General features: G+C 39.3%; 3 protein-coding genes across 6 annotated transcripts; 2 read left to right on the top strand and 1 right to left on the bottom strand.

Annotated features, from left to right (window-relative positions):
- Positions 1-286: 286 nt before the first annotated feature.
- LOC148731909 (TNF receptor-associated factor 6-like) lies at positions 287-26,840 on the bottom strand. 2 transcript variants are annotated; one of them, XM_088760442.1, is made up of 9 exons: positions 26,662-26,828; positions 26,402-26,538; positions 9,172-9,363; positions 5,856-6,241; positions 5,023-5,102; positions 2,735-3,208; positions 2,245-2,419; positions 1,914-2,131; positions 287-1,804 (listed from the first exon to the last, which is right to left on the bottom strand). In XM_088760442.1, the coding sequence occupies exons 5-9, from the start codon at positions 5,091-5,093 to the stop codon at positions 1,627-1,629; spliced, it is 1,116 nt and encodes a 371-aa protein (XP_088616568.1). In that variant the 5' UTR covers positions 5,094-5,102; positions 5,856-6,241; positions 9,172-9,363; positions 26,402-26,538; positions 26,662-26,828; the 3' UTR covers positions 287-1,626. The 2 variants fall into 2 exon arrangements, with proteins under 2 accessions (XP_088616568.1, XP_088616567.1); XM_088760441.1 differs by lacking the exon at positions 5,856-6,241 and having other exon boundaries at positions 26,720-26,840.
- Positions 13,032-18,015, top strand: LOC148731910 (uncharacterized). Of its 2 annotated transcripts, XM_088760440.1 has the most exons (3): positions 13,032-15,106; positions 15,761-16,337; positions 17,042-17,186. In XM_088760440.1, the coding sequence occupies exons 1-3, from the start codon at positions 13,047-13,049 to the stop codon at positions 17,051-17,053; spliced, it is 2,649 nt and encodes an 882-aa protein (XP_088616566.1). In that variant the 5' UTR covers positions 13,032-13,046; the 3' UTR covers positions 17,054-17,186. The 2 variants fall into 2 exon arrangements, with proteins under 2 accessions (XP_088616566.1, XP_088616565.1); XM_088760439.1 differs by having other exon boundaries at positions 15,761-18,015.
- LOC148731911 (uncharacterized) lies at positions 21,067-27,990 on the top strand. 2 transcript variants are annotated; one of them, XM_088760444.1, is made up of 9 exons: positions 21,067-21,695; positions 21,877-22,141; positions 22,381-22,482; positions 23,098-23,170; positions 23,661-23,730; positions 24,515-24,568; positions 25,704-25,763; positions 26,133-26,261; positions 26,824-27,990. In XM_088760444.1, the coding sequence occupies exons 3-9, from the start codon at positions 22,458-22,460 to the stop codon at positions 26,989-26,991; spliced, it is 579 nt and encodes a 192-aa protein (XP_088616570.1). In that variant the 5' UTR covers positions 21,067-21,695; positions 21,877-22,141; positions 22,381-22,457; the 3' UTR covers positions 26,992-27,990. The 2 variants fall into 2 exon arrangements, with proteins under 2 accessions (XP_088616570.1, XP_088616569.1); XM_088760443.1 differs by having other exon boundaries at positions 21,067-22,141.

Here is a 27,990-nt window from a genome sequence, read left to right on the forward strand (position 1 = left end):
ATCGTTTAGTGCACTTTCAACGTCTTCAAAACGAGGAGCTTCGCGTTACGACTAAAAATTCAATTTTGACTACACGTTACATCGTAATTTATCAACTAAGTTTTACGTCGTAACTTTTACGACGTTAAATTTATCACCTTTTTAACTTGTCAATCAAAACCTTGTCAAATAAGTTTTACGTCGTAACTTTTACGACGTAAAATTTATCACCTTTATCACTTGTCAATCAAAACCTTGTCAAATAAGTTTTACGTCGTAACTTTTACGCCGTAACTTGTCAATCAAAAATGCTCACAATGTTTAATAAGTTAACTTCAAAGTCTTAATAGATTACCATTTTTAATTTTTCACAAGTTTCTTAATAGATTACGTAACCTCAAAATCCTGATACGTACAATATTAAGTAAATCCTTTCCTTGGCTACCGTTGCTAAGATAGTTATCATTCGAGCCGAAATTTATTATAATCTCTTCCAGTTTTCATTTGCGTGCATAATTTTTGGACGAAAATTTGCTTTTATCACAAACACAAAATACAACGGAAGTGCCGATTTTCCCATTAACATTTTTTGGTTTTGCTTTTCGCTTTTTTTCTACAAATTATAAAGAAAGACACACTAATCTATCTTAACAGATCTCGCTGTTTTTTTTTGTTTTTTTGTTTTGTTTTGTTTTTTTTTTTTTTTTTTATGCAATGTAGAACCTGATAACTTGTAGTACACGAAACATTTACCACACAGCCCAATAGTTTATTCAACCTGACATCTTTGCTAATATATATTTTCTTTTTCCACTGGAAATACGTACCTGGGTTTATAAAGAAAAAATGTTAAAGGATTAAAAAATGGAGCAAATCTTTCATAAAAATTTGTACTATCTTCCCCTGGAATTTGACAAAACCCAAGAACGAACACATGCATCATTTATTTCTGGGCCAAAGCTATGCACGAAAAGAATCCTACTTAGTGGTATGTAATATTTCTGAGATTTTGAAGGTATTTAGGTTGATCTCTTGGACTGAGTTACCTCATGCATTATAATACCATAATAAAGTTATAAATTTTATAATTACAGTAAATGCTCCATGATCGCTCCTGTGGATGGGGGGAGGGGGGGGGGGCAGGATATTTTTTTGCAGTTTTTATTCGAAATTTAAACATCCGATTTTAACTATGTATTTGTACTTAATGAAAGCTGTTCCCTTCTTGCAACATTGAAAATTATCACAACCTCTGGTATTTGTGCGTAGGGCAAGATAGTTCCTACAAGGTTTTTGCAGTGGTTTTCAGTCTTACCTGAACTAAACATGCATACTATAAGATATGTAACTTAAAAGGTCACCCCTCCTTACTTACCACTTGCCACTTAAATAAGACAAACAGTTGATCTATGTTTGCAAAAAGATCTAGATGTGACTTTCTTTCGACCGAATTTATGTGCTTGTTTTCCTTTTCCATAGGAGAAATATCATATACTTAGAATGCGCTCATAGACATGTTGGCCGTTAGAGATTCTATTTTCGTGGTAAATCTGTTTCCTAAATTGTTTCTAAATATATTCTGGTCCATTAAAACCCCGTCATATAACCCTAACCCAACCTACTTAAACGAGAATGAAACCATCCTACTCAAGTATATAACTGGTAGCTTATATGAATAGTAAGGGTTCCATTCTCGTCTAAATAACGGCTCCTGACTTCGTCCAGAGGGAGGAAATCCTCCCATCCTAGCGGTGAAGACTGCAGAAGCCATCTGGGGACAGACGATCGGCGAGCGTAGGCGTCACTTCCTTGGCGAAGAGTTATGCTGGTGATTGAGAAAAAAAGTAGATTTTGTTATTTTTATTGTTGGATTGTATTTCTCGAACAATCGATCTTTTAATTTTACAAAACTTCACAGTAGATAGAATATTAACCTTAAGTTGAGGAACACGGGATCTGAGCCTGCGTTTTCAAAGAAAACCCCCGTGTTCCCGGCAGTGGACATCTTGGGTACTATAATCGCCCTGAAGTGGCCTGCAATTAAAGGACTCTTTATGCCTACCGCCAGGGTCATGTAGTTTGACTGTTCCTCTAACCCAGGGATGCTCCATTGGAAGGTCGCCACTCTTCCCAGCGTCATACGTGGAGTCACCTGAAGGGCAATGGTTGAATCTTCATTAACACCTTAAATTGTATAAACCAATTTTGTAGCTACTGCCTTTAAGAATTTGTGGCAATCAACTATTTTCTTTTGCTAGTACTTACATCGCTGAGTTGGTTTGCCCTCCTTTCTGCTAGCAGCAACTGCAGGTGGCTCTCCGTATTTTCTGCCTCGTGTCTGGCAAGCTCCTCTCTGCGCATCACATCGTTGCACACCGGGAATGGACAGACAACGAACGCGCGGGTACATCCGGAGGCAATGTGCCCGTTCAATTGGTCCCTGGAAAATATAATTTCCTTTTGTTTACCCCATTAGTCGTCATGTATACAACGTTAATATTAAACGAAGAAATATTAACAATTTATGAGAGGGTTTCTTTCGTTTAATAGTCGGAGAGATTGCAGGAGACTTAAAACTGATGGGCAGTCGAATATGTTGTTTTCCTCAGCCCTTTTTATGTTGTTTGATCAGTATTTGTCTCTAATTCTATTTTATTTCTGTTTTATCCAAAGTTGAGCCACGTTGTTCGTTCACGGTTTTTTTTTTCACGGTTTTTCAAACATCAGTTTACATTATTAAACTAATCAGACCTACCGAGGTATGGAAACCACGTTGCAATTGAACGGGCACGTTACAGGAGCCTTCCGGCATTCCAACTCCTGGTGTTGGTGATACTGCCGGAAGGGCAGCGTAACTCCGCAGTACCCGCAATCTTGGGGACGCATGTCGCATTCGCCGGCGTGCCTTTCAACCTCTCCGCGGGGGAACGTCTGTATGCAACCTTGGTGGGTGCATCGGACGGGCTCATGGAGGCATTGCTGTTGATGATCAGAGATGTTTTCCAATGGGCCCGTCCAATTACACCCCTCTGCTCTCCTTACACAGTACACTTCCAGTGACTCTACTACCCTGTCGGAAGTGATTATGCCCCTCACGTCCGAGGCTTGGAGGGGTTGCCTTCCGACATGGCAGTTTCTGTTACCATGCAAATGCATCCACTGCCTTAGACAGCCGCGGCAAAAAAGGTGTCCCTCTTTGCATGCCACTGCTTTACGTATGACGTATTGACTGTACGGGAAAGAGAAGGACATAATTCGTTAAGTATATTTTACAGGGACAATTGCCCTACCCCCCTTTCCAATTAGAGTTAAATGAACTGGGATCAAGGTTCCACATACGTTTTTTTTCTTTTTCCCTACTTTGCAAAAAAAATGAAAACGCTGGGGGAGGGGTAAGAATTCAACAATGATTATAAAATATCAAAGCCACTGATTCATTACTAAATTCCAGAGAGAGAGGGTGTTTACTATACAGTACTCCGGATGTCAAGAAATAGCCAGATCTAAGGGTTTTGTTAATTATTAATTAATTTCTTTAGGGAGAGAGGGGAGATAGGGATCAAAAAATTTGATGACTTGATTTGAGCGAAGGGATTTTTTTTTAAGAGGCCGCGCACGGGGTGGGGGCGGGGGGGGGTTTGTACCATTTGCTATCATTTATCGCATTATGTAATTTTATATATGTCTCGACAATCGATTTCTTAGAGGCTAACTTTTTTTTCCAGGGATTTTTTTGGGGGGCTTTTCGACTTCATCAAGTTCTTTATGAGTTCATCAAGGGAAGAATTCACGCATAGATAGGAAATTATCTCAACTCAAAAACAGATGTTTCTGTTGGTTTACAGTGAAAGTGAAAACCACTAATTAAGCACAATAAGCTCACATTGATTTCGCTCGAGTAAGGGGAGCTCTAAGAAATATAGAAAGGAGTCAGGAAAAAAAGGATTTACTGGACACTACACACTTTTATCACACAACTAATTATAAAAATGTTCGTGACTTAAAATATATGTATGAAACAACAAAGCATTGCCCAAAGAAAATGCGTGTTGTTCTTACTAATGACGTATAAAAAGTGAGCTGCACGTCAGATTGTGGCTGACAACATCAGTCTCCTCTACAACACCACAGACTACTGTCGAACTCGGAAACCTAACGTTTCATGTCGACGCTAGGCATTTACTTTCCTGTAAGGTATTTTTTAGTTTCTACAAATATGATTTTTGCATATAACTTACCGCTGGGCTAAATTTAACCGTTACTATTCTTAAGCGCCGGTATGTAAATAATGTGAGCAAATGTCCCGCAAAGTGAGGCATTAGCTCGTGTCTGAAATACAAACTCCTAATCCACGATGTTGGGGAATGGGGACCATTGAGAGTGTTTTGTTGAATATAACCCGGAGGGGGGTAGCTTTAGGACTTTGTGGGTGGGGATGTGCCGCTGGGACCTTGGAACCCTTTACATACCGGAGCTAGTTCAGCTGAATTTTGCTACCCTATAATACAGTAAATTCCCCCAACCCCCAACCCCCTCCTCCCTTATCCTAGAGTAGCTGTTTTCGCGTCGCAGGTTACATGCTGAGCTTCGAGGCTGAGCACGTACGCTATTATCAAGAACAATAAATTGTGTAATTGTATCCAGTATTAAAACCACCAATTTCCGTCCTCCCGGAATATAACCGGGATTGCCTACAGAGTATCAAATATAATCGAAAACCTTCGCCAGGAAAAAAAAAACTTTGCACAATTTGTACTCATCAAAAAATTAAAGTAGTAAAGGCTGATAGATTCTAAAGAAACTGTTTGAGGCTGCGTCGGTGGGAGTAACGAAGGGCTAACGCTCGAAACGTCAGCTTTTGTAATCGTTGCGGTGGCCAGTTTACCATTTCAACTTTGTTGATATATCCAGACAAAAGTAGTACTCCCACTATTGGTGGATTCCCTTTTTTAATATCACATTTTAGCCGCAGAGAAGTAATAAAACAGATAAAACCACTACTCTCATTTTGCAATTCGAGTTGGGTTTATTTAGTTTACTCACCAAATAGGACACAAGTAAGCTGGGTCCGGCTGCAGGACGAAGGAATCGGGATAGTAACCAACTTGAGCCATCCTTACTTTCTTTAAAAAAAACAAAAACAAAAAAAAAAAAGAACAAATAAAGAGGTAAAAGGAATGAACAGAATATCCTGAATATTGACTGATTCTCCGCGTTGTTCTCCCTTCCACTTTGTCCCCAGTCTCTCGCGATCACTGGGGGATATTCAGTTAATAGTTAAGGAAAACCTCTACCTTCCCATCACTCCCCGCTCGCGCTCTACTCCTTTAAAGTTAAATTTAAGTATCCCTCTCTCGCGCTTTCCGCTTGTCTCGCTTGCTCTAAGTTTCCCACTCAGCCTTGGGAAAGTCTGAGGAGGAGTCAGGCTTTTGCCGCTCCAATCGCAGTTTGTTTATGTTGTTCATCTCCCGTTGTGCTCTAGGTGGTGATGGATTGTCACCAGATCTGCAACTGCAGGTGATTATTGGTCAGGGTGTACCTACCCCTCCCTCCTTTACAAATATTACAATAGGGCGATATAGGGCCGATAGCGTTCCATGTTATTGATAATCCCACTTGAGAAAATTCTTTCTTCTCGTGACTCCGTTCGTAAGACCAGGGAGTCGCATTTGATAGATAAGGCTTTCTATGACTCTTGAATCTCACGGCCTACACCGCCGTGAGGAATTAATGTAATCCATATCCTTTCGAATTTTTCCGTTTCAATTTTTAGGTTCTACGTCATCTCCGCCTTCCCTTTTTTAACAATTTCTATTGCTACATTCTCCATCTATATAATATTGTGATTCCTACATAATTCAGTAACAACTGTAAACCTGATCGAAGAAGGCTGGTATGGCCAGCCCGGTGAGATATTGTTATACGCATTGTTTTCAATTAGCTCTGCTGCAGCAGTAGTCTTTTCACTTCTCGTTCGTGGTTCATTTAATTTTTTGGCTCATTATGTCTCCTTTCTAGAGAGATTGGCACTGTTAGTAACCAACAGGATCTTTGTCCACGGTTTTTGCAGTTAATTAAATCTGTTTCAAAGAAGAGGAAAGGCGAAGATAAGAGGGGGATATAGGTGCGATAACTTTCCATGTTATCTAAAACGTCACAAAAAAAGACTTAACTGTGAGCAGGGGTATCGTGCGAAAATGGCGTTTATGGAAGGCATTTTGTTCTTGTGGTGGGAGCCGATACAACAATCCTGGCTGCGCCCCTAATTTGTTTCATGGCAGCAAAACAACAGAAAATTAGTCTTTATTAACACTATCTTTAGAGAAACGTTATCGAAAACTCCTCTCAAAGCCTTTCTTAGTAAAGTACCAGCAGTAAGAGCAAGGGAACAAGCCAAAGGAGTCCTTATATGTATCATGGGCAAGGTACTGTACGAACCCCTGTTACAAGCCGCATATGTTTTGGTGATGGAGGTGCAGGGGGCCGCGTACGCATTCACGGACAAGAAATGGGAATCGAAACTTTCGAGTTTTAACATGGGAATTAACTAATAAAAAATAACTGATTAAAGAACGTTGGCTGCATTTTCATAGTCCCTAAAGAGGAATGAGTCCGCAAAATTTAAGCCTATTTTTTGGGACAAAAAAGAATGCATTTGAATAGGTTTTACTCCCGTGCAAGAATCTCTTGCGCGGGAGTAAAGACTATTTCTTCATAAAGACTATAAAGACTATTTTAAAAAAAATAAAACCATAAAGACTATTTCTTCTTTTTTTTAATAGAGATATTAAAAACCGAAATTTTTTCAATATTATCTTATGGCATGAAATGTAAAAAAAGGCCAGTAGAGGATAAATTTTCTTGCAACATGCATCTACTGGCATATAACTAAATGTTTTTTCCTAGCTATACTAGTCTACTATATATACCTGGTGTTTTTAAGACCGGGCTACTGAAAAATGTTAGTTTCTCAAACTGGTTGGTACTTTCATGCCCCCTTTTGCGGGAAAAGTTAAATCCCATCTCAAAAGGAAATTCTTGAATACACGAGCTTCCATTTGTTAACTTGGAAGTTAACAAGAGTGAAGCTTTCCATGTAAGTCTGAAAAATATTTAATGTTAGCATGGCCGATTGCAAAGGCATTTCTCCAACTTTTCAATGCAACGCAACTGGCCTCTCAAAACTAATCCAAACCAACATTACTCAACAAAGGCAACTATTTAGCTGCTTGCTGTCTTGGAACATCATCAACGGTCTGAGTGCGTTATTGATTCCAAGGAAATCAGGGAGTGCAAACAAACTGCATAAAAGTGCGAAAATACAGCACATTTGGAAACAATCCCACCCCCTGGAATTTAACCAGCCAACCACAAATGCATACAGTTTGGGCAACAACATGACACTCAGCTTTAGGGAAGCCCCCCCTTACAAAAAAGTTAGCTGGTCCAACGGGGGCAACAGGCCGCCTCCCTAGTAGTATTAGTAGTAGTTCTTTATTTAAAGTCGGTAAAAATCTTCAGTAATTACAATAGTATTCTATTTAAAATAACACTATATCGTAAGAATGACGTTAAAACTACTATTATAATATTGTTTTAGAAGATTGCCGAGTGAGAATCCTGATTCTAAAGGGCGATTGATTTCCTTTCTTGAACTCACCCTTTCCTCATTGTGAGTTTTTTTCTGGAGTTTTCATTGATTTCTTTCAATTCCAGGAAGTTATTTGGAGTCCATGATTGACAGCCGGGGGTGGTTACTGGTAATGCATCAATCAATTCCACCTGCGCCCATTCCCCTCCCCCCCCGTCCCCGTGCTAAACCCTGGAATTTTTTTCTCGTGGATGGCAAATTCCCAAGGGTATGAGCACTTAAGCTATCAATTGGTGGATTTAACCGATACATAACGAATTAAGATACGGATTCTTATATTTACACTAAAAGCATCCCTGTTTTAAGGAAATTATGATTTGAAAAACTGCCTGTAATATAAATATAAAGTTCAATAAAGCAATTTGGAAGTTAGTCTGAATCAAGAGCATCATTGAATCTCTCACACATTTCGCACTTATTCTTTTTTTTATTTCTCCCTCTCTATGGATTGAGTTTTAGATGATCACAATGTTATGAAAAAATCTAAGAGGTCAACACTGTCCCCGGCCCAAAATTAAAATATTAAAGCTATACGAATCTCCTAAATTTGTAACATATGACATAACTAAAAATTTGCAAACAACAGAACATGTGGTGGGAGGGTCAAACAGAAACTAGGGGAAAATCTAAAGAGTTTTACGTCAATTCTATGCACCAGGGTCTCATTGTGATTCTCTTCTTTTTTTTTTTTTTGCTAACAAATCCAATCACAAGCTATCCTTGGGCTAAAAAAAATCTTGATTCCCGCTGAATCTTTATCTAATGTCAGGGGCACCAAACGAGAATATATTTCCAAAACCACTTAAACATAGCGTTGTTGAATGTATTGTTGTATTTGAACGGTATATATAGGCATATTTTAACCCCTAAAATTGTTTTATCTGTTTCGATATCCGAGCTGAAAGTCTAGTGATCCGAAAATCGATAGGGATCAAAGCTTGTCTTTTCGAAAAATTCAGCCAAACAAAAGGGCTCCCGCTAATTGTAACGTAAAAATCTTTTAAAAGTGGAAGTTATAACATGTTTTAGATGTTTGCAAATCCTGGGTGAGGCAGGCATCAGCATTAAATGTTACAAAAACAAAAAATTCTAGATCCCAAATCTTCTTCCGAATAGATATTTTCCCTAATAATGACGTTGTGTGCCCCTATAATGTAATGAGAGAAGGTTAAGGGGGAGGGCTGGACTTCAGAGGGGAGGCGCGCATCTAGGATATACTGATCAAGTTCCTAAACGAGCGCCGAAGGCGCAAACTTTTAGTGGAGTAGATGGGGACATGCTCGCCCGAAAAACGTTTTGCATTTTAAATCCCAGACAGGATATTGACAAGAGTTCAACTTGATAGGCTCGAGACTTATTTCTTTTTGTTTTTTCATTCAAGTTTATTGATGTATGAAAATCTGACCGATTTTCGTAAAAAAGATGGAATTCAAAGCGAGGGGAATCCACGCACGCGAGTTCTGCTTGTGCACCTTCAGACATAGAGGTGATTACTTAAGGAATATCAGCACAGAACTCCTGTATGTGCCTGCAGCTCTTACCTGAGCGGATTACGTTAAGGAAAGTACGTTCTCAATTACGGTGCAGCTGATTACCCTGCCGTGTGGTTTTCTCGATTTCTTTGAGGCCCACGTATTTCTCTTTGTTTTTCCACGTACATATATATTTCGTGGGTTCTGAAGGGGGGTGGTTAGCGAAACTTCTACTCCCCCCTGGATTTTCCCAGACTATGCCTCGGAAGAAAGAGGAAAACAGATTAGTACTTTTCCCCCAAATTACGTAGTCCTTAGGGTAGTAGTGCAATATTCATTTCTCGGTTTGTTCTTAAAACAGTTCATTAAATTCGAATTCTTCTGGCAGTTCTCCACCTACAACGTTGAAACTCTCGGGAAAACTCTGGGTACACGCTTCCAACATTATTTGGTTAGGGTGAGGGGAGGGGAGAGGAGGGGCTGGACTTGAATAAAGAGGAAAACGTCCCTAAAAAAAAGCGTCCTCCAAGACTCTTGTCCATAATTGTAGGCCGGGTCTTTGATAGGTATAAAAACTGCTGGTAGAAGAAAACTGAAATTTAAATCACTGGCGTTTCTACGACAACTACCTACTGTCTACAGGGAAAGGGAAATCGAAAAAAGTATGCGGTTGACGGGAGCAAAAAGAAAATAGCCTAAAGTAAGGAAAACAGACAAAAAACATACGAAGATTTGAACGAAAATTGAATGTACTTCTATTGATAAATCAGAAAGCAAAATAACATACCGAAAACGTAGTCTAAACATTTGTTATTTCCCGACCAGTGCCGGAGAAAAACATTTTAATTTATTTTTTTGCTATAACTGCAGCAAGGATTTCCTTCGGTTGAATAATTCTTTAGGATTGCTTAAATCGAGCGGGATGAAAACTGCACAAAGGATTTATATAAAGAGCTAATTACGCATGCTAATCTTAAGGTAAAACAAGGCGATTTGCGTAAGAAGTATAGCCGCGGCCTGCATGATTTGCTCTGCTAACGGTTTTCCTCGTTGACTTGGTTGATTCTCCATTCTTATTTTTTGTCGGAATAATAAAATTCACTTTTCCCTAGCTAATGCTAATGATAACGCAAGTTTTACAGGTATAATGGTTTTAAAATCACGGTTTTCGCTCGGTCACAACCGGAAAACAAACATGTGAATAAAGGCAGCCACCGATTCCGCCCTTAGCGAACAAGATCGCGCGAATTACCGCAAGGCAATAAGATTGCAGGATTTGGAGAATTCCGCCCGCTTGAAAGCTTCGGGAAGGTTAAAGGGAGCGTTATGTTTTTTGGTACAAAACATCGGCCTCCACTAGTACATGAAACCACGAAACTATGTCTGCCATGTCGGACGCCAGTACAACTTAGTCAAGCGCTTAAACGTTTCAACATGCATGATTACACAGGGATAGGAAAACAGAAATTATTTCCAGTTAGCGGGAGGCTAGGAGTCAACTGCAGTTTGCATTCATTGAATAAAACTGCACAATGGTCAAATTAAAGATATACGTGATGTTTCTTGGTGTTGCAGAAACCACTTTCTTGGCGTGCAGTTTTCAATCTTTTGTATTACGTCAATATCGCACCCGTCACCTAAATGAACGCTAAAAAATGGGTAATAGTTATATTTAGAATCTGTCAGTTCAATTTTTTTTTGGTTTCTTTGTTTGAAGATTTTTTAGCAAAACAAGGTGTTTTGAGTTTTGGTTTTTCTTTAGCCCTGTGTAGTATATATAAATTATTATGTCTTATTTTCTTCTTCAATATATGCAATGCTCTCTTTTTAGTATCCTTTGAATTCTCCGCTCCAAAAAATGTGCGAGAATGTACCGCCTGGTCCCAAGTTTCAACCGTGAATGAATGGAGGTCCTATCTTCTAACTTCTGTTCCATCTGTTCTTTGTGTTTTATACTCTATCTGTTACTCTCTATCTGTTGCTATGTTCACTGCTATTTGAGACTTTATTCAACTCTCTGCTGCCGATTATTTGAACATGACGGTGTCCAACAAGAAAGCTCTTGCTACTTTCGACACCTTACATAAATGAATTTAATTAATCCTTTAGTTAATTATTATTGTCAGGTACTTAATATCCAATGTGTGAAATAAAGATTTGAATTGACTTGTATCTAGCGCTACCCTAGCGCTTGGCTCACGCCTCACTCGAACGGAAAAGAAATATTTGCGAAGGTATAATATAGACTCGCAGTGATACATTCAACTATTTTATTAATTCGCCTCTATCGATATACTACACATCATGAGTAACATTGTACGCGATTTTACAGTTGGTTTGCTAGCTTTGATAGAAGAAATTAACCATCTTCTACCGGTTCGTGTGGATCTAGAACATCTTGTGACAATTACAGGACGTCTTGAAGAAGCGGTTGACCGGTTGCGCTGGCTGATGTCTGCGATCAACGAAGACGACCTCGGAGACGTGGCTTCCAACTTCAGAGGCCAACTTGAAAACATCAAGAGAAGCTTGGAGCCTCTACAATTGAGGCTTTTCGAGAAGAAAAGGTCACTCGAATCTGAGACCTATCAATGCCAGAGAGCGGGGCAGGGAAATGTCGGGAGACCGAGGTATATCATATCTCGACAGCAAATTTTGTATTTGCGAGAATTTTCTTTCAAGTGGACGGAGATCGCGGGTATACGTGGAATATCTATTAGCACCCTGAACCGGCATCGAACATCGCTTGGACTCGGTAGTGAGCCAAGATTTACGGCCATTACAGACGAAGATCTGGATACATTGGTGCGGGAAATAGTCGGACGATCACCATTCAGTGGATTTCGCATTGTTCAAGGGGAGATGGAAGATAAAGGAGTGCATGTCCAGACGCAGCGTGTAAGAGCGGCCCTTCATCGCGTCGATGGCCTAAACGTACGTACGAGGCTAAGCCATGTTGTACAGAGGAGGCGTTACAGGGTTCCTGGGCCAAATTCACTCTGGCACGTTGTCATGGAAGTGTTAGGAATTTATTTATTATATGTAAATTATTTTTTTTTATTCTCTTAGGATCAGTGTAGTTCGTGATTATTTGTATCTGTTACGTAATTTTTATTCTTCACTTGTGTAAACTGCTGTGTAATTAACCTTTATTGTGTATATCAAATAGTTTTCTTCATTCTTTTCGGGCACCTTGCGTCCATGTGTATTTAAGGATTTGGGTGGTTTGGTACGGGGTGGTTTTTTGAGAGAAGGTCACCGGCGGTGAAGGTTTGAAAGTTACCAAGACTCGTTCGGATCAGAGCACGTTTTAATCACTGAAGAGTCATTCAGCAAAACCGTTCCTTTACACGACAAAGGATCCATTTGTCGGGGAGCACATGTGTGCCGAGAAGCTGGCCGAAGAAATTAAAGCGCAGAACTTGAAGGAAAAGGAGAAGATTATCTTCTGTTAGACAGTAAGCCAGTGAAGACAACTGAGTCAAGAAAGATCTGAGCGAAGACCGAATTACGTGAGGTTGGAAACTTCTACGTTTAGCTGGGTTAAACGTGAGTTCGGTTTGTGAATTGTGAATTTGGTTTGTCAGTCGTTTGTTGGTGGAGCGTGGTGATTTGTGGACAAGAGAAGAACACGGACGCGGGCGTAGGGTGAAACCCAACCGAACTGAACTAAAAAAAAAAAACCTTTTTTTTATCTTAATAGTAATAATCTTGTAAATAGTTTAATTAGCATAATAAATATCTCTAGGCCTACGTTTAGTTGTATTGTGGCGTGTGTTCTCGGGCTCGTTTATGTTCTGTGTTTTGTTTGTGTTAGGGGGCACCCACCTTTGTGGCGCGGATTCGTCACATATTTTTGGTGTCAGGAGTGGGACTGCTCCTTAACAGTTTACATAAACAGCTCAACAGGAGACACGCAAGGTAATAGTATACGATTATTTAATATGGCTACTGCAGTGATCGGCTATGATTCCTGGGTCCTTAAAGATCTTAGAGCTGAGGCTATCAAACGAGGTATTCATTTTTCTCCTAAGGATGGTGTTAAGACTTTAGCGAGCAAACTCAGAACTTCAGATTGCATAGGTCAGAGTTTCGATGCACCAGAAGAAAACCTTGCGGAGGAAACTTTGGAGACTGGTCTTAGTTTTGAGCAGAAATTACAGTTACAAGAGCGTGAGCTGCAGATGTTAGAACTGCGGAAGAGAATTAGTCAGGAACACAGAGAAATGAGGGAGTTAGAAAGGGAGGTGGAGAGAGAAAGGCGTCAGGCTGAAAGGGAATTAGAGAGGGAGAGAAGGGAGTTTGAAACTCAAAAAGCCCAAGAAGAAGAAAGGCGTTTGGTACGAGAGGAGGAGAGACTCAGAAACCTTAGAGCTGAAAAGGAAGAATTTGCTGTAAGGGAGTTTGAAAGGAAACAGGTAAGTGACAATGAGGTTAAAAGGCCCAAGTTTATCAAAATCAGGGAAATGAGGGAGAGTGAAGATATAGATGATTTTTTCCGGATTTTTGAAATGACTGCAAGGGCGCAATCCTTACCCGAGGGGGAATGGGTTGGTAATTTAGTACCCAAGCTCACTGAAAAGGCTAAGTCTATTTATTTAGAAATCCCAGACCCTGCATGCCAGGATTACCACGAGAGTAAGGCAAGCATTATTAAAGCCTACCAGTTAACCGCAGATCACTATAGATATAGGTTTCGAACCTCAGAGAAAAAGCCCGACGAGGACTTCGTCCAGTGGGGAAACAGAACTCGAAGGTATCTCAGCCGCTGGATAGCTGTTGCCGAGGCTACTGGTGATGCGGATAAGATAATTGAACAGGTATTGATGGAGCGACTTCTTGATGCGGTAAGTCCTGAGCTTAGAGCTTGGTTAAAGGAGCAAAAGCCCAAAACTGCTGAAGAACTTGGCAACCTTGCTAATTTACATGTTCAATCTAGGAAAGGGCCACTTGTTGATGGTAAGTATATGTCAACCGCTAGTTATGAGAAATTTGGGAAAAAGAAGAGGCCAGATGTTAAGGCGGATAACTTATTGTCTGAACAGAAACAAGACCAATACCATGTAAGACCCTCCAAACCATCCTCCCCTCCAGCCCGTAGAACCACGAGGCCTGAAATTAAATGTTACAAATGTGGTAAACCAGGTCACATGTCGTTCAACTGTGGAAAGGGCCGTGGGAAGCCTTCACAGGGATACCTCCTGTGTATGACACCCCTAACGTCAGAACAATCTCAGTTCCCTCCTTGCAATGTTAGAGGTAAAATAAACGGGAAAATTGCAGAAATGGTCATTGATTCTGGTTGTACTAGGACTCTAGTCCAGAAAAGATATGTAAACAATACAGCCTTCACAGGGGAGAATATCACAGTATTAACAGCTGCGGGAGAACGTCTTACAGTCCCACTTGCAAACGTTGAATTTGACAGCAAAGAAGGTAAACACGTAGAATTAGTAGGAGTGTTGGAGAGGCTACCCGTAGATTGCTTACTTGGCAGGTCGTCTTTTGGAAGAACACTGTCGAGACAAAATGTTTTGGACCAATGGGAGAGAAATGTTCTAGCTGATGACATTGGTGGAGATGAGGCCTTCGTGATGACTAGGAGACAGAAAGCATTACAAGAAGCCCAATTGAAAGCAGACGAGCTAATTGACAGGGAAAATTCACTCGCCGTCAAGAGTTTAGCGAAGAAAGAAATAAAGCCTGAAGCTCCAGAGGAAGGAGATTTGCAAAGGTTATTTGAGGGCATGGTACAGGAAGAGACAAGTAAGAAGAATCCTGAGAGTGATACTTTGATAATAGAACCTAGTAAAGTTAAACCTCCAGTAAACATCCTAGATAGAGACAGAAACCAGCTGATAGCGGATCAGAAGTCAGACGTGACTCTCGAGAAAGTACGCAAGAAATCATCCAAAATGGCACCACAAGAATCGGATGGGTACTTCTTCACTAACGACCTCCTGATGCACCGTAAATATCTTCCCGAAGAACATAATGGAACAAGGTTTGTTGATCGAATTGTAGTACCAGAATCCTATAGGAATGAAATCCTGCGTGTTGGTCACACAATCCCCTTGTCAGGTCATATGGGTAGCAAGAAGACAGTTGAACGCATAACCGCACATTTTTTCTGGCCTGGTCTAAGCTTTGATGTTCGTAAATATTGTGCAACTTGCCCGCAATGTCAGGTGGTAGCCAGGAAGCTGAAGTCAAAAAGGGCACCCTTGAGGCCTGTAGATATTGTTACTGAACCCTTTAAGAAAATTGCCATCGACATTGTAGGAGAATTACCCAGGACAACAACGGGTTACAGGTACATTTTAACAATCGTAGATTATGCTACACGGTACCCAGAGGCCATTCCTTTACGGTCAACGAGCTCAAAAGCGGTCGCAGATGCATTGATTCAGTATTTCTCTAGGGTGGGTATCCCCGATAAGATAGTGTCTGACCAGGGCTCCAATTTCATGAGTAAGCTTATGGCCCAGCTGTATGAGCAATTAGGCATAACTAAGATTAAGACATCAGTATACCACCCCCAGGCAAATGGGTTAGTGGAGCGTTTCAACGGCACTTTAAAGAGTATGCTGAGGAAGTTTGTTCGAGAGCGGGTTCAAACCTGGGACAAGTATCTCCCATACTTACTCTTTGCGTATAGAGAGATTCCTTGTGAGTCCACTGGTTACTCGCCCTTTGAATTACTTTATGGACATACGGTGAGAGGACCCCTCGCCGTTATCAAGGAGACTTGGTCGGAAGGATCATCTTTAGAAGACAATCTGATAACTCATGTCCTTGAGATCCGAAGAAGACTTGCAACGATGCAACAAGTTGTTCAAGAAAACTTGAAGCAAGCCCAAGGTAAGCAGAAACGGTTGTATGATATTCATAGTTCAAAACGACACTTAGAAGTTGGAGACAAAGCCTTAGTTTTGCTTCCCACCCCTGGGAGTAAATTAGAAATGAGATGGCAAGGACCCTTCAAAGTCACTAGAGCACTAGAGGACGGATTGAATTATGAGCTTGATACAGGCAAGATGTACAAACAGCATCGCACTTATCACATTAATTTGCTTAGCAAATGGCAGAGCCGTGATGAAATGGCTGCTTTAGTAATGGCGGAGTCCCCAGAGATGCCACTGCCGCACGAAAGCAACGTTTTCCCATTTGGTCACGATGAGACTTGTAAAGATGTAGTGATCTCTGATAATTTGACGGAAGATCAAAGACGACAGGTAAAAAACTTGCTACATGAGTATTCTGATGTATTTTCAGGAAAACCAAATTTAACCAATGTAGCGGTGCATAAAATCGACACGGGTGATTCCCCACCCATTAGGTGCGCCCCTTATAAGGTCCCTCAAAAACTTGAGGAGGAGGTTAACAAAGAGATTGAAAATATGCTGGAAATGGGCATAATACGCCATTCTACTAGTCCATGGGCGGCCCCTGTTGTCATTGTTCCCAAACCAGATGGTACAATACGACTGTGTGTTGATTACAGAAAAATGAATTCTGTCACAAAGATGGATGCTTATCCTATTCCCTCCATGGAACGTATGATTGAGAAGATTGCCTCTGCTAAGTACATTAGTACAATTGATCTCACAAAAGGTTACTGGCAGATTCCCTTGGAGACCTCTACCATCGAAAAGTCCGCATTTATTACTACCAAAGGCTTGTATGAGTTCTTAGTTATGCCATTTGGTATGAAAACAGCTCCAGCATCCTTTCAGAGGATGATGTCTGAGAAAGTCTTGCAGGGGTTAGATTTTGCAGATGCCTACATTGATGATGTCGAGGTTGACACGTCAACATCTTTTCCCCAACACCTTTTTGAGCTCCAACAGGTTTTACAACGTTTACGAGAGTGCAAACTGAATGCTAGGCCGTCCAAATGTAAGATCGCGATGTCAACGGTCGATTTTGTTGGTCACAGAGTTGGAGGTGATAGAATTCAGCCCCGCACAGCTTTGGTTCAAGCCATTAAAGAATATCCCAGACCAGAAACTAAGAAGCAGGTAAGATCTTTTCTTGGCTTAATCGGGTATTATAGGAAATTTATCCCAAATTTTTCGGAACGGGCTGCTGTCCTTACCGACCTCACTAAGGGTAAAAATCCCTCTAAGGTTCAATGGAGTACTAATCATGAATCAGCTTTTCAGGATTTGAAAGTTGCAATGCAGACTCCCCCTGTTTTGAGGCCACCACACTGGAATGACGAGTTCATTTTGCAAGTAGATGCGTCAAATAGAGGTCTTGGGGCCATCTTAAGTCAGAAAGATCAGGACGGGGAGGAACACCCCATAGCATATGCTAGTAGAAAGTTACAGCCTAGAGAGGAAAAGTTGTCTACCACAGAAAAAGAATGTTTAGGAATTGTTTGGGCTGTAGAGCTATTTCGCTATTATTTATATGGCCGCACTTTTAAGCTGCAAACGGATCACAATCCCCTTGTGTGGTTAAATCAGGTTCGCGACAAGAGTAGGAAACTATTAAGGTGGAGCATTACCTTACAGGAGTACGACATAAAAATAGAACATAAGAGTGGTAAGCAAAATTGTAACGTAGATGCCCTTAGTAGGGCGTAAATATCTCATATTGCTCTACAGTATATTAATGTAATCTTTAATTAAGCACTATTTTTGTGTTTCCATGTCCCCAAAAAATAGCTATTTAAGGGGGGAGGTGTCATGGAAGTGTTAGGAATTTATTTATTATATGTAAATTATTTTTTTTTTATTCTCTTAGGATCAGTGTAGTTCGTGATTATTTGTATCTGTTACGTAATTTTTATTCTTCACTTGTGTAAACTGCTGTGTAATTAACCTTTATTGTGTATATCAAATAGTTTTCTTCATTCTTTTCGGGCACCTTGCGTCCATGTGTATTTAAGGATTTGGGTGGTTTGGTACGGGGTGGTTTTTTGAGAGAAGGTCACCGGCGGTGAAGGTTTGAAAGTTACCAAGACTCGTTCGGATCAGAGCACGTTTTAATCACTGAAGAGTCATTCAGCAAAACCGTTCCTTTACACGACAAAGGATCCATTTGTCGGGGAGCACATGTGTGCCGAGAAGCTGGCCGAAGAAATTAAAGCGCAGAACTTGAAGGAAAAGGAGAAGATTATCTTCTGTTAGACAGTAAGCCAGTGAAGACAACTGAGTCAAGAAAGATCTGAGCGAAGACCGAATTACGTGAGGTTGGAAACTTCTACGTTTAGCTGGGTTAAACGTGAGTTCGGTTTGTGAATTGTGAATTTGGTTTGTCAGTCGTTTGTTGGTGGAGCGTGGTGATTTGTGGACAAGAGAAGAACACGGACGCGGGCGTAGGGTGAAACCCAACCGAACTGAACTAAAAAAAAAAAACCTTTTTTTTATCTTAATAGTAATAATCTTGTAAATAGTTTTAGTGTACTGTAGTTTAGGTTAGCGTATTCCTGTAAATTAATTAGATCATTGTATTATCGTTATTGTTAGTCGCTTTATCGTTTAATTAGCATAATAAATATCTCTAGGCCTACGTTTAGTTGTATTGTGGCGTGTGTTCTCGGGCTCGTTTATGTTCTGTGTTTTGTTTGTGTTAGGGGGCACCCACCTTTGTGGCGCGGATTCGTCACACACGTGGACGGGAACCATAAACTAATACGTTGGAAGTTTGTTGTGCACGGAGGAATAGACGGATTTTCCCGCCTGTGCGTTTATCTAGGTTGCGCAACAAACAACCGGGCAGCTACAGTCCGAGACCTATTCTACGTTGCTACTAGTGAATTCGGGTGGCCATCGCGAGTCCGTTCAGACCACGGAATGGAAAATGTTGAAGTGGCGCGAGCCATGATAAATCGAAGAGGGACGGGAAGAGGTAGCCATATTACTGGGAACTCAGTCCACAACCAGAGGATTGAGCGATTGTGGCGCGATTATTTTCGCTGTGTCGGGTCGCTTTATTACACGTTATTTTACTTCATGGAAGACACTGGCATACTCACTCCCGACAATGACATTGATCTGTTTTGTTTACACGTCGTTTATACTCCGTTAATCAACAAGGCCCTGGAAATATTTAAAGGTTCGTGGAACAACCACAAGCTTTCTTCTGAAGGAAATGCCACTCCACAACAGCTCTACATCAGAGGAATGCTTCAGCGTTTTGGAACTGACGATCCAGCCATACGAGATGTCATCGATGGCGAGTCCACTGACGAAAATCAGTTCGGAATTGACTGGAGTGGCCCAACACCCGAAAACCGATCCAACAATGACTTGCAAGTCCGGGAAGTTACCTTTCCCCTAACAGACATGCAGCGTGGACAGTTGGAGGCTCGAATTCGCTCACTGGAGCCTTGCCCAAATCATGGCATCTCTCTGTACCTGGCAGCAAAAGATTTCGTTAACTCAGTAGTCTGAACAGATTAATACCTTTCTGAAACCTCTGGTACTATTACTGCCGCTCGGCCGGTCAAGTTTGCAAAGCACTAAATTCTCAGTAAATTTGAAACATCTGATAAGAAACGTCAAGCGCTCCTAAAATACGCTATGGATCTCAAGTTTAGCATCTGATCTACGCTAAATCATTTGCCTGTAATTTAGTTTTTTGAAAACCTCGACCGGTTATGGCATTTCTGCTACAGTTATGAAATCGAACAAACCCGTCGCTAATGATTTCTTTTTTTGTTTTTAATAATATTTATCTACCCCGGGGCTGAATATGTCATGATATTTTTCTTCACTGCTGGTACCGCTGTTGAGATCAATGAAATATTTTATTGTACTCCTTTGATGTAACTTGCAACAACCCTCTTATTTCAAGCAGGAAATGATAAAACTACTCTTTTGTTTCGATTTTCGGCCACGCAAGAGGTACAAGAGCGAAAGTTATTCTTTTTATAATCTTTTCTCCTTTTAAAACTGTTTTTGCTTGTTTTTATTTTTTTCCGAACCAGGGTAAATATTGTGGTTTTTCAGTCGATTTTAAGCTGGCAATTCTTGCATTATTCTTACTTTAGATTTTAAGGCATTTCAGTTTAACAAATAGATTTATAGAAAGCGTTACGATATCTATAGTTTGCGCAGGTTTTTACGTTTTGTTGGCTAGTTTTAACTTAAAACGATTACGTTGACAACATTTTCAATAAAAACTCTGCCTCGGTTTTATTTGTTGTATTTTTCAAGAGTTTATATTTAGCTGTAGGTTTGCTATCGCCTTTGCTTCAGCCACTTTAATACCTGAGGATACTTTGCATCTTATGAAAGCTGCAATACTATTTCGAACACATTTGTCACAACTCTGGTATGCATTTCACAATTTTTTTTTTGTCATTATTTTTGTAGGAATTGTTGGAACAATAGAGGAAATTACCGTAATTGCGTAATAGAAAAAGGCGGAACGTTTCAATTAATCCCTGAATAGTTAGCTTATCACGTATCAATGCCACAACAAAGACAACTGCTTTACTAGCCAACATATAAAAGCCACATTGTAACGCAAGGACTCACTTTGCGCCCACTGAGATGGATCCGAACGTAGTTCAGGGATTGCATGCACTGTTGGCTATGCTAAACCAACAGAACGTCGCCAGAGAGGTTGATCGGCTGTTTAGGGCTTCGACGCAGTCGACAGCTTCAGGATTCGCGACCACGTCAACTCCGTCCGCTACAACCACGGCCACGACCACGACCACGGCCACGTCCACGTCTACCTTACAAACTCCTTCAGGGGTGATAAGAAATATCGGGCCGCTGTTCAGCGCAAGAGGAGCAGCGTCGCGCGGAAGAGGTCGAAACCGCTCGCGCCCATACACAAGTGTTGGAGCACAGTTTGGCAGAATGGTTATTCTTCTGACCGACCCGACAGAAGATGACGTACCACGTGGAAGGGCCAGAGCTGCGATCCGCGAAGCACAGCGAGAGGCTCGCGTCGCATTCAGGGCCGGGATGACGTCCCAAGAAGTAAGAACGACCAAACAAAATGAATCTGCTGTCATTGAACAGTCCATAAAACCCATAAAACTACTTTATTGAAAGTAACTGGTGAAATACACTGTACATGGCATGAGATGTAATCCTTTGTTGGATGAAATAGTTATTGTTTTGCAGTATTCATGGTGGCTCTAATGATTAGTAATGAGAAGTGATTGATTGAAATGACATTGAATGCAATAATTTCGTCAATTAAAGGAATTTTGTTAAAAATTAATGCAATGAGAAGCAAATCAACAGTGAATATATCAATTTAATTTATATTTTTGCAATCTATATTGATTGCTGTCTAATTGCAACCTCTTTAACAAAGAACGAATTTTTCTCAGAAAAATCCATTTTTCAGGATTAAGCAATCAAATAGGTATATGTAAAATCAGGTGAAAAAGTTAGGGTTAGGGTATCTTTTAGGGTTAGGGTAAGTAAACACCTGGCTATTTCTTAAAGGATTCATGATCACTTAATATAAATAAAAGGAAATAGTCTGACTATCTATTTTTCATTTAATAACATTTATTTACAGCTTTCTCTTGTGTGCAGCCAGAGATGTTTTTGGCCTGGATAAATGAAGTTTTTGGATGGCAACGTCCAAATATTTTGACCACACCATATCAACTGGTAATTAGGCCTACTGTAGTAAATTTAAAATATTGCACTCTAATAAAAATGCCTGCATGGGAGGCTAATGGTAAAATGCCTCCTTCACAAAGGATCTTTCTCAAATTACATCAGTGATTCTTTGCCAGTTTGCATTACACCAAATCAGTCACACAAGTGCACGCATGCTACTTTTGAATAGATTGTTAAACAAGCTGCAAAGGAGATGGTGGCCTTAGTTCTGTATTTTGCAGAAAATTCAGCACCAGATATCCATAACGACGATTTCTGCAGGTATGTTCATGCACACGAAAGTTATTTATGAGTGATTTTTAATTTTCCCAGATAGGACAAACACTGAAAACTGCCTTTGTTTTCAGGAAATATCCTGACTGACCCTGATGTGGTGCGTTCATGTAGCAACATCATCTTCTGGGCAATAGGCAATTGCCCAGAAAGTCTAGAAAGTAAGTCTTATGATGAGAGAACTAAAATATTATTGTGGAAAGTGCTTAAAGATAGAAAAAAAAACCAATATTAAACAAACATGGTTAGTGTCGAGAACGTGAGTTGACTGCAGTACTTTACTACAAAGAATGGCAATAGTTTAGGTAGTGCTTTTAAAACCCAATAGCATCAAAAGTGATTATTGTATACATTAGGTTAAAAATGCATTTCCATTTCTTTGTTTTTCTTGTGTAAACAGTACAAAGAGCACTTCTTCAAGGAAATCAGAGTTTGCCACTCCTTGTTGCCGTAACTCACGATGCTTTCGGGAGGCAAATGCCTCCACACACCTTACCTGGTTGTAAGTGCCAACTCACTAATTTCATCACTCTTTGTTAATTGTATGAATATTTAGATAACATTTCACTGATTTTTTTCTTGTTATTAGTTACCAATTATTACTTTTTTTGAGTAATTTTCAGTGTGGACTCTTGATAAATCTAATCAGGGTTCACTGGGTTAATGCTAATATACACAAGAAAGAAAAGACTATTATAATTCATAATATTGTTGCTCATTCTGATATGGACAGCAAGACTATTGAGTTGCTGTGAAGCAAAATAATCCTGAAATTACCCAGTAGAGAGACTAATCACCAACAGTATCAGAATGCAGCACACATGACTGCTTGCTAGTGTTTAATTATTGTAAACTGCAGATTATCACACCTGGGCTTTTACACAAGGGGTTTTTGGTCGGGAGGAGGTGGGGTTGGATTGTAAGGACTGGTTTGTGGATGTCTTTGGGACTTTCTTTCCCCAAATTTCAAACTTTAAAAAAGTTTTTAAACAAACATTGATTGAATTGCAAGTGCCGATTCATAATTTTTTTTCAATATTATGTTAATGTATTAATTGCGTTTCAAAAATCTCTCCTTCATAATTTTAATTGCTTTTGATAATTTTTTTTATTTCAGTAACTGATCCACAAGAAGTAGTTAGCTTTATTTGTCGTGCTGTGAGTGCACAAAATACACAACTGCAAGCAAGGTACAGCGCATATTATACTATTAGCTTCAAAATTTAATTCATGGACATGTTCGCAAAGGAGGAATCAAATGTTAAGAATATGAGTTATATCCTTGATTCAGTTTAATGTTAATCTTCAATTGTAACCTGCAAACCAGTGCATTAAAGCTGGAGTCAATTAGTACACATTAACAGACAAACATGGCAGATTGTTCACACATTTTCTTGACATCTTTTATTTTGTTTTACAATAACTTCCCTCACAGTGAAAGGCTTACCAGTGTGTAATTTTAGTTGTCAGGCTTGTTTTTGCCAGATACTTTGACATTATTATTTGCGACTGAATTTCTGTGCCTTGGTAATGTTAACATTCAGATCTGTAGTTACAAGATCGATTCGATCTTTTGCTGCTTTTGAGGTAGGAGTTCAATTTCCAGCGAGTAAAAGTTTATAAATTTTTTAATGTTAAGTCTACAACCAAACTTGAATTATATAAAATTGTTTTTGTTAGGAGAGATAGAAACTTAAGAGAACAACAAGAAAGGGAATACCAAGAAAGTCTGGCTTGCTACCAGGAAAGGGTAAGATGGCAATAAAACAAAAGCATTTATCATAAGATATGTAATGAAATTAAAAGATGATTCCAGGCTTCAGAGGTTGTACATTGCTGCATTAAAGCAATGTATAACCTCTGAAGCCTGGAATGATCTTTTAATTCATTATCTTATGAAAATTATTCATTAAACCAAGGAGTTTTTTATGTAGAGGTTCCTTAAGTCAAGGTTCCACTGTATATTACATTATACATACATACATATAAATAAATAAATAAATAAATATATATATATATAAACACAATATATACATATATATTGTATATATATATATATATATATATATATATATATATATAAAGTGTGACTTGATTTTCGTAGAACAGTGCTCAATACATAGAAGTATAGAGCGAAGTATATATTGTGGGAGGAAAAAGACAAGTAAACTACAAGTTCATCCCTACAAGCCTGTTTCGTGGTCGCCCACTCATCAGGGAATCCCCTGATGAGTGGGCGACCACGAAACAGGCTTGTAGGGATGAACTTGTAGTTTACTTGTCTTTTTCCTCCCACAATATATATATATATATATATTTATATAAATACACAATATATACATATATCACAATACCAAACATAAAAAAGCAAGTCTTCTAATTTGCTTTTGCAAATATCAACACAATCAGTGAAAAAAAAAATCTTTAGATTATTTTATATAAAAAAGGCCATGGATACAGTTTCATTGATTGTTTAACAATTAAAAAGATAATAATAACATGACTTGTAAAATGAAAGGCATTCACTTTATCAGCAGAGACAGAGGGTAGACAAGAGGCAGAGAGAAGAGGAAAGGAAACAAAGACTGGTACTGTTTGTAACATCATAATACTTCTATTAATTAATGACAAATGAGAGCTTCACAAATCGCCCTAGGCCAAAGAAAATAGAAGATGCCATATGAGGATAGGTGTAAAATTCTTAAATTGAAATCTTTACAATGCAGGAGAAAATTCTGATCTCCAATGGAGTGATTTAAAGACCAGGTCCAACCATCAATATAAGACACAGACTGAACTTGCCAAATTAAACTATTATAATCATTCCTTCTTTGTTAAGACAATCAAGTCTTAGAATGATCTTTCAAGTTTTCAGCCGCCACAACATTCCAAACATCAACAAGTTTAAACAAAGAGTGAAAAAATCACACGGACCTCCAAGACTTTGTTAAAGATGTCTCTGCAATTTTTATATATTTCAATTGACTTGCGTGTATATAACACGTCATGCACATTTTTATTGCTGTTTTTATTTACTTTTTTTTATGTTCCTTTCTAAAATCCTTAATATAGGGTTGACCTCCAAGTTTCCTTTTTTTGAATATAACTGCTCTGTGCAACATTGCTTGATATACTGCAGAAATAAAGTATTGTATTATTGTCCTTAGAATCAATCCATATTAAAGTAGAGTAATCAATAATAAGAATAACAGCTAAATAACCATTTGCATGGTTCCATTAACTTGTCAGTTTAATTAAATTGCATATTACAAAATAACTGAGATGGTACACGCGTTCTGATTGGTTAAAAACCTATGGTTTATTGTGCTGGTAAACTCATAGTTTGAGTTAAAGAGCTGGGCTACCCTGTGTAAATAAAGTAATTTTTTTATTGTTTTACACTACAAAAGCAATAGAGCACCACTCGAAAAGCTTGTAAACCACTTGCCCAGATGCTTCTCTCGTGTTCTCCCAACATTCTGTGTGGGTTAATTATCATGCCAGTAAACCCATAGAAAGTGTGGTCTGTGGTCAATCATTTTGATCTTCAGGAGCCATCATTAAAAATCAATAGGAAAGCAGAAAATTTTCCTGTCATTGTGTGGAAACTGCTGGTAAAATTGAAATCTTAACTTTTTATGTTACCACTATCTTTATTTAATATATATCAGTAAGCAGCATTGCATTATAGTCCAGCAACATGTTGTCTTTAACTGTATTTAGCGTGAGCATCTTATACAAGAAGAGAGAATTAGAGTGGAAGCAGAATGCCGAAATGCAGAGGTAAAAAAATATCCAAGGAAAGGATGTCTCCCCCTTCCCTTGGCTGTTCAAGATTTTCAGATAGTAGGGATTTTAGACAAACATATGCATTTCCACTCTGGGATGAATGACATTTTGGCTACTAATACCTTGTTAATAATATCATGCTCATGTCTGTTTAAGTGTTATGCTTCCTCTGATGCTCATGCTTGTGGGAAAGGCTTTAGAGGAAACTCTGTCAACTACTAGAAATGCAATACAAGTAGTTTTTAAGTTGTTCTTTCACCTTAACAGAGAGCTGATTTTGATAAACAGCAATAGAATAATGCCTGATGCCAGGGAAATGTCAATTATCACCAGTAAAAGTTAAAACGCACTCTCATCTTGTAGGCAATACGCGTGGCAAGAGCAGGGCTACCTCATGAACCTCTTGAGAGTGAAAACACCATAACCCTGAGAATCCGTGGCCCAACAGGAAATTCTATCCAGAGGACCTTTTTTGACTATGACACCACACAGGTAAAACTGCTTATCACCCAGTCAATGAGAGAATATTTGCAGGCTTTTTCGATCATGTGTCAGTCAATACTCTAATCTAGATACCTTGAGTTGAAGGTTAACTGGTGTAAAGCATTAGGGATGGTTTGCAAACGAATTACCTGCAGTTGCTATCCATGGTAATACGCGAAGTTAATTTAATGGTTCAAATTCTTGAGGTTCTCCAATGTAGGTGGCCGCTGTGTTTCTTTGCTTCTTTTGAACTCCAGGACTAGCACGGAAGATAGCGTAATTGACACTAAACAGGGACAAAGTTTGTGGAAAGAAAGAAGTCAATTTCCCAAAGGGCTAATGAATAAATTACCACCTTATATAAACAGATGAAAAATTATAAACTATCTTGATAATATTAGCGTTTTACCCGATTAAAAGAAGCCCTTGGTGACAGATTCATCGTTAACTGTTCTTGTATTACTTACCTTGAGTGAATACTGTCCTAAAGCTTGAAAATGGGATGAGATAGTACTTAGTAGCCTGGCAAGTGCTTCACTGACGTCATCTTTTTTTTTTTTTAATGATTCAGGTGCTTTTCAGGACGGCGTTTGCATTGCTGTCTCTACCAAGCCAAGACTTTGTGTTTCATAGACACCAAGGGCCATCGATACTGAACGATGGTTCCTCTTTGTCTGAAATTTCCTTAAAAAGTCATACTGTTCTAGTTATAGAGATGCACGACGAATCTGATCCATAGCCAGATTTATCGGTTTTCTTCGTGGAGTCTTCTCTGAACCAGTTTCCGTTGTCGTAATCATAGTGCAAGATTTATAAATCATACTTTTTCAAAACATTGTCATATTTTCATTTGTAAGATCTGCCATAGCAAAATCTGGTGCAAAGGATTGTGAAAAGCTAGCTTTTTCTTTTTCTTTTTTTATTTCCTAGGCTTTTTTCATTCATATTCGATGAAGGAAACGTTTTATCTGACTAAACCGATACTAGAATATATGGGCTAAAACATACAGGGATGGTAAAGGGCGTAGGAAGCGTGTGTGTGTGTGTGTGTATCGGGGGAGGGGGGAGGGGATGATTTGCCTTGTACAGTATCATGCACTTTTTTTTAAACTAAACGTTCTACCTTAAAAACAAAAAGAAATTGAAAAAAACACATGATGACAATTAATCTAGGTTCTTTTGTAGGCATTTCAATTTTCCTTGGGTAACATGAAACACTCATATAGATAGAGATGTCAAAGGTTGCTGGGACCAACGAATGTTTCTTTTCAGTTCTCGTCAGAGTAAGCCAAACGTCACTCCCTGTATAAAAAAAGAAACAAGGTGACCTTAACAATGAGCCGTGAAATGCGTGCATGTCTTTCAAAAACAATGTTTGTGCGAACGAATCAATGTGAATATCTCTAGGATCTTGCAAATAATTTTAGCCTACGAATTGGCTATCAGAGTTTCACGCGTGCTCGCGTTTTGCTTCCTCTACTATCCCCGAGGGAAAATGAGGACCACTGGGACAGAAAGACGATTTAGAGACATGGGAACGAATTAGTCAGAAATTAATATTTAAAGGACTTGATGTAGAGGGCTTGGGTTTATGGGATGATATTGAACTATCTGTTATTTTGGCACGAGTTTGTGCCATTATACGGCAGCTCAGTCCGCCTGATACTTACGTTTTCTTTTGCAAGTTTTCTTTTTGTTTAATTTGTTATGTTGAAGCTTAAAAGCCTTTCACATGGAA

The sequence above is a fragment of the Stylophora pistillata genome, chromosome 5 (assembly GCF_964205215.1).
Source record: "Stylophora pistillata chromosome 5, jaStyPist1.2, whole genome shotgun sequence".
Taxonomy (NCBI): domain Eukaryota; kingdom Metazoa; phylum Cnidaria; class Anthozoa; order Scleractinia; family Pocilloporidae; genus Stylophora; species Stylophora pistillata.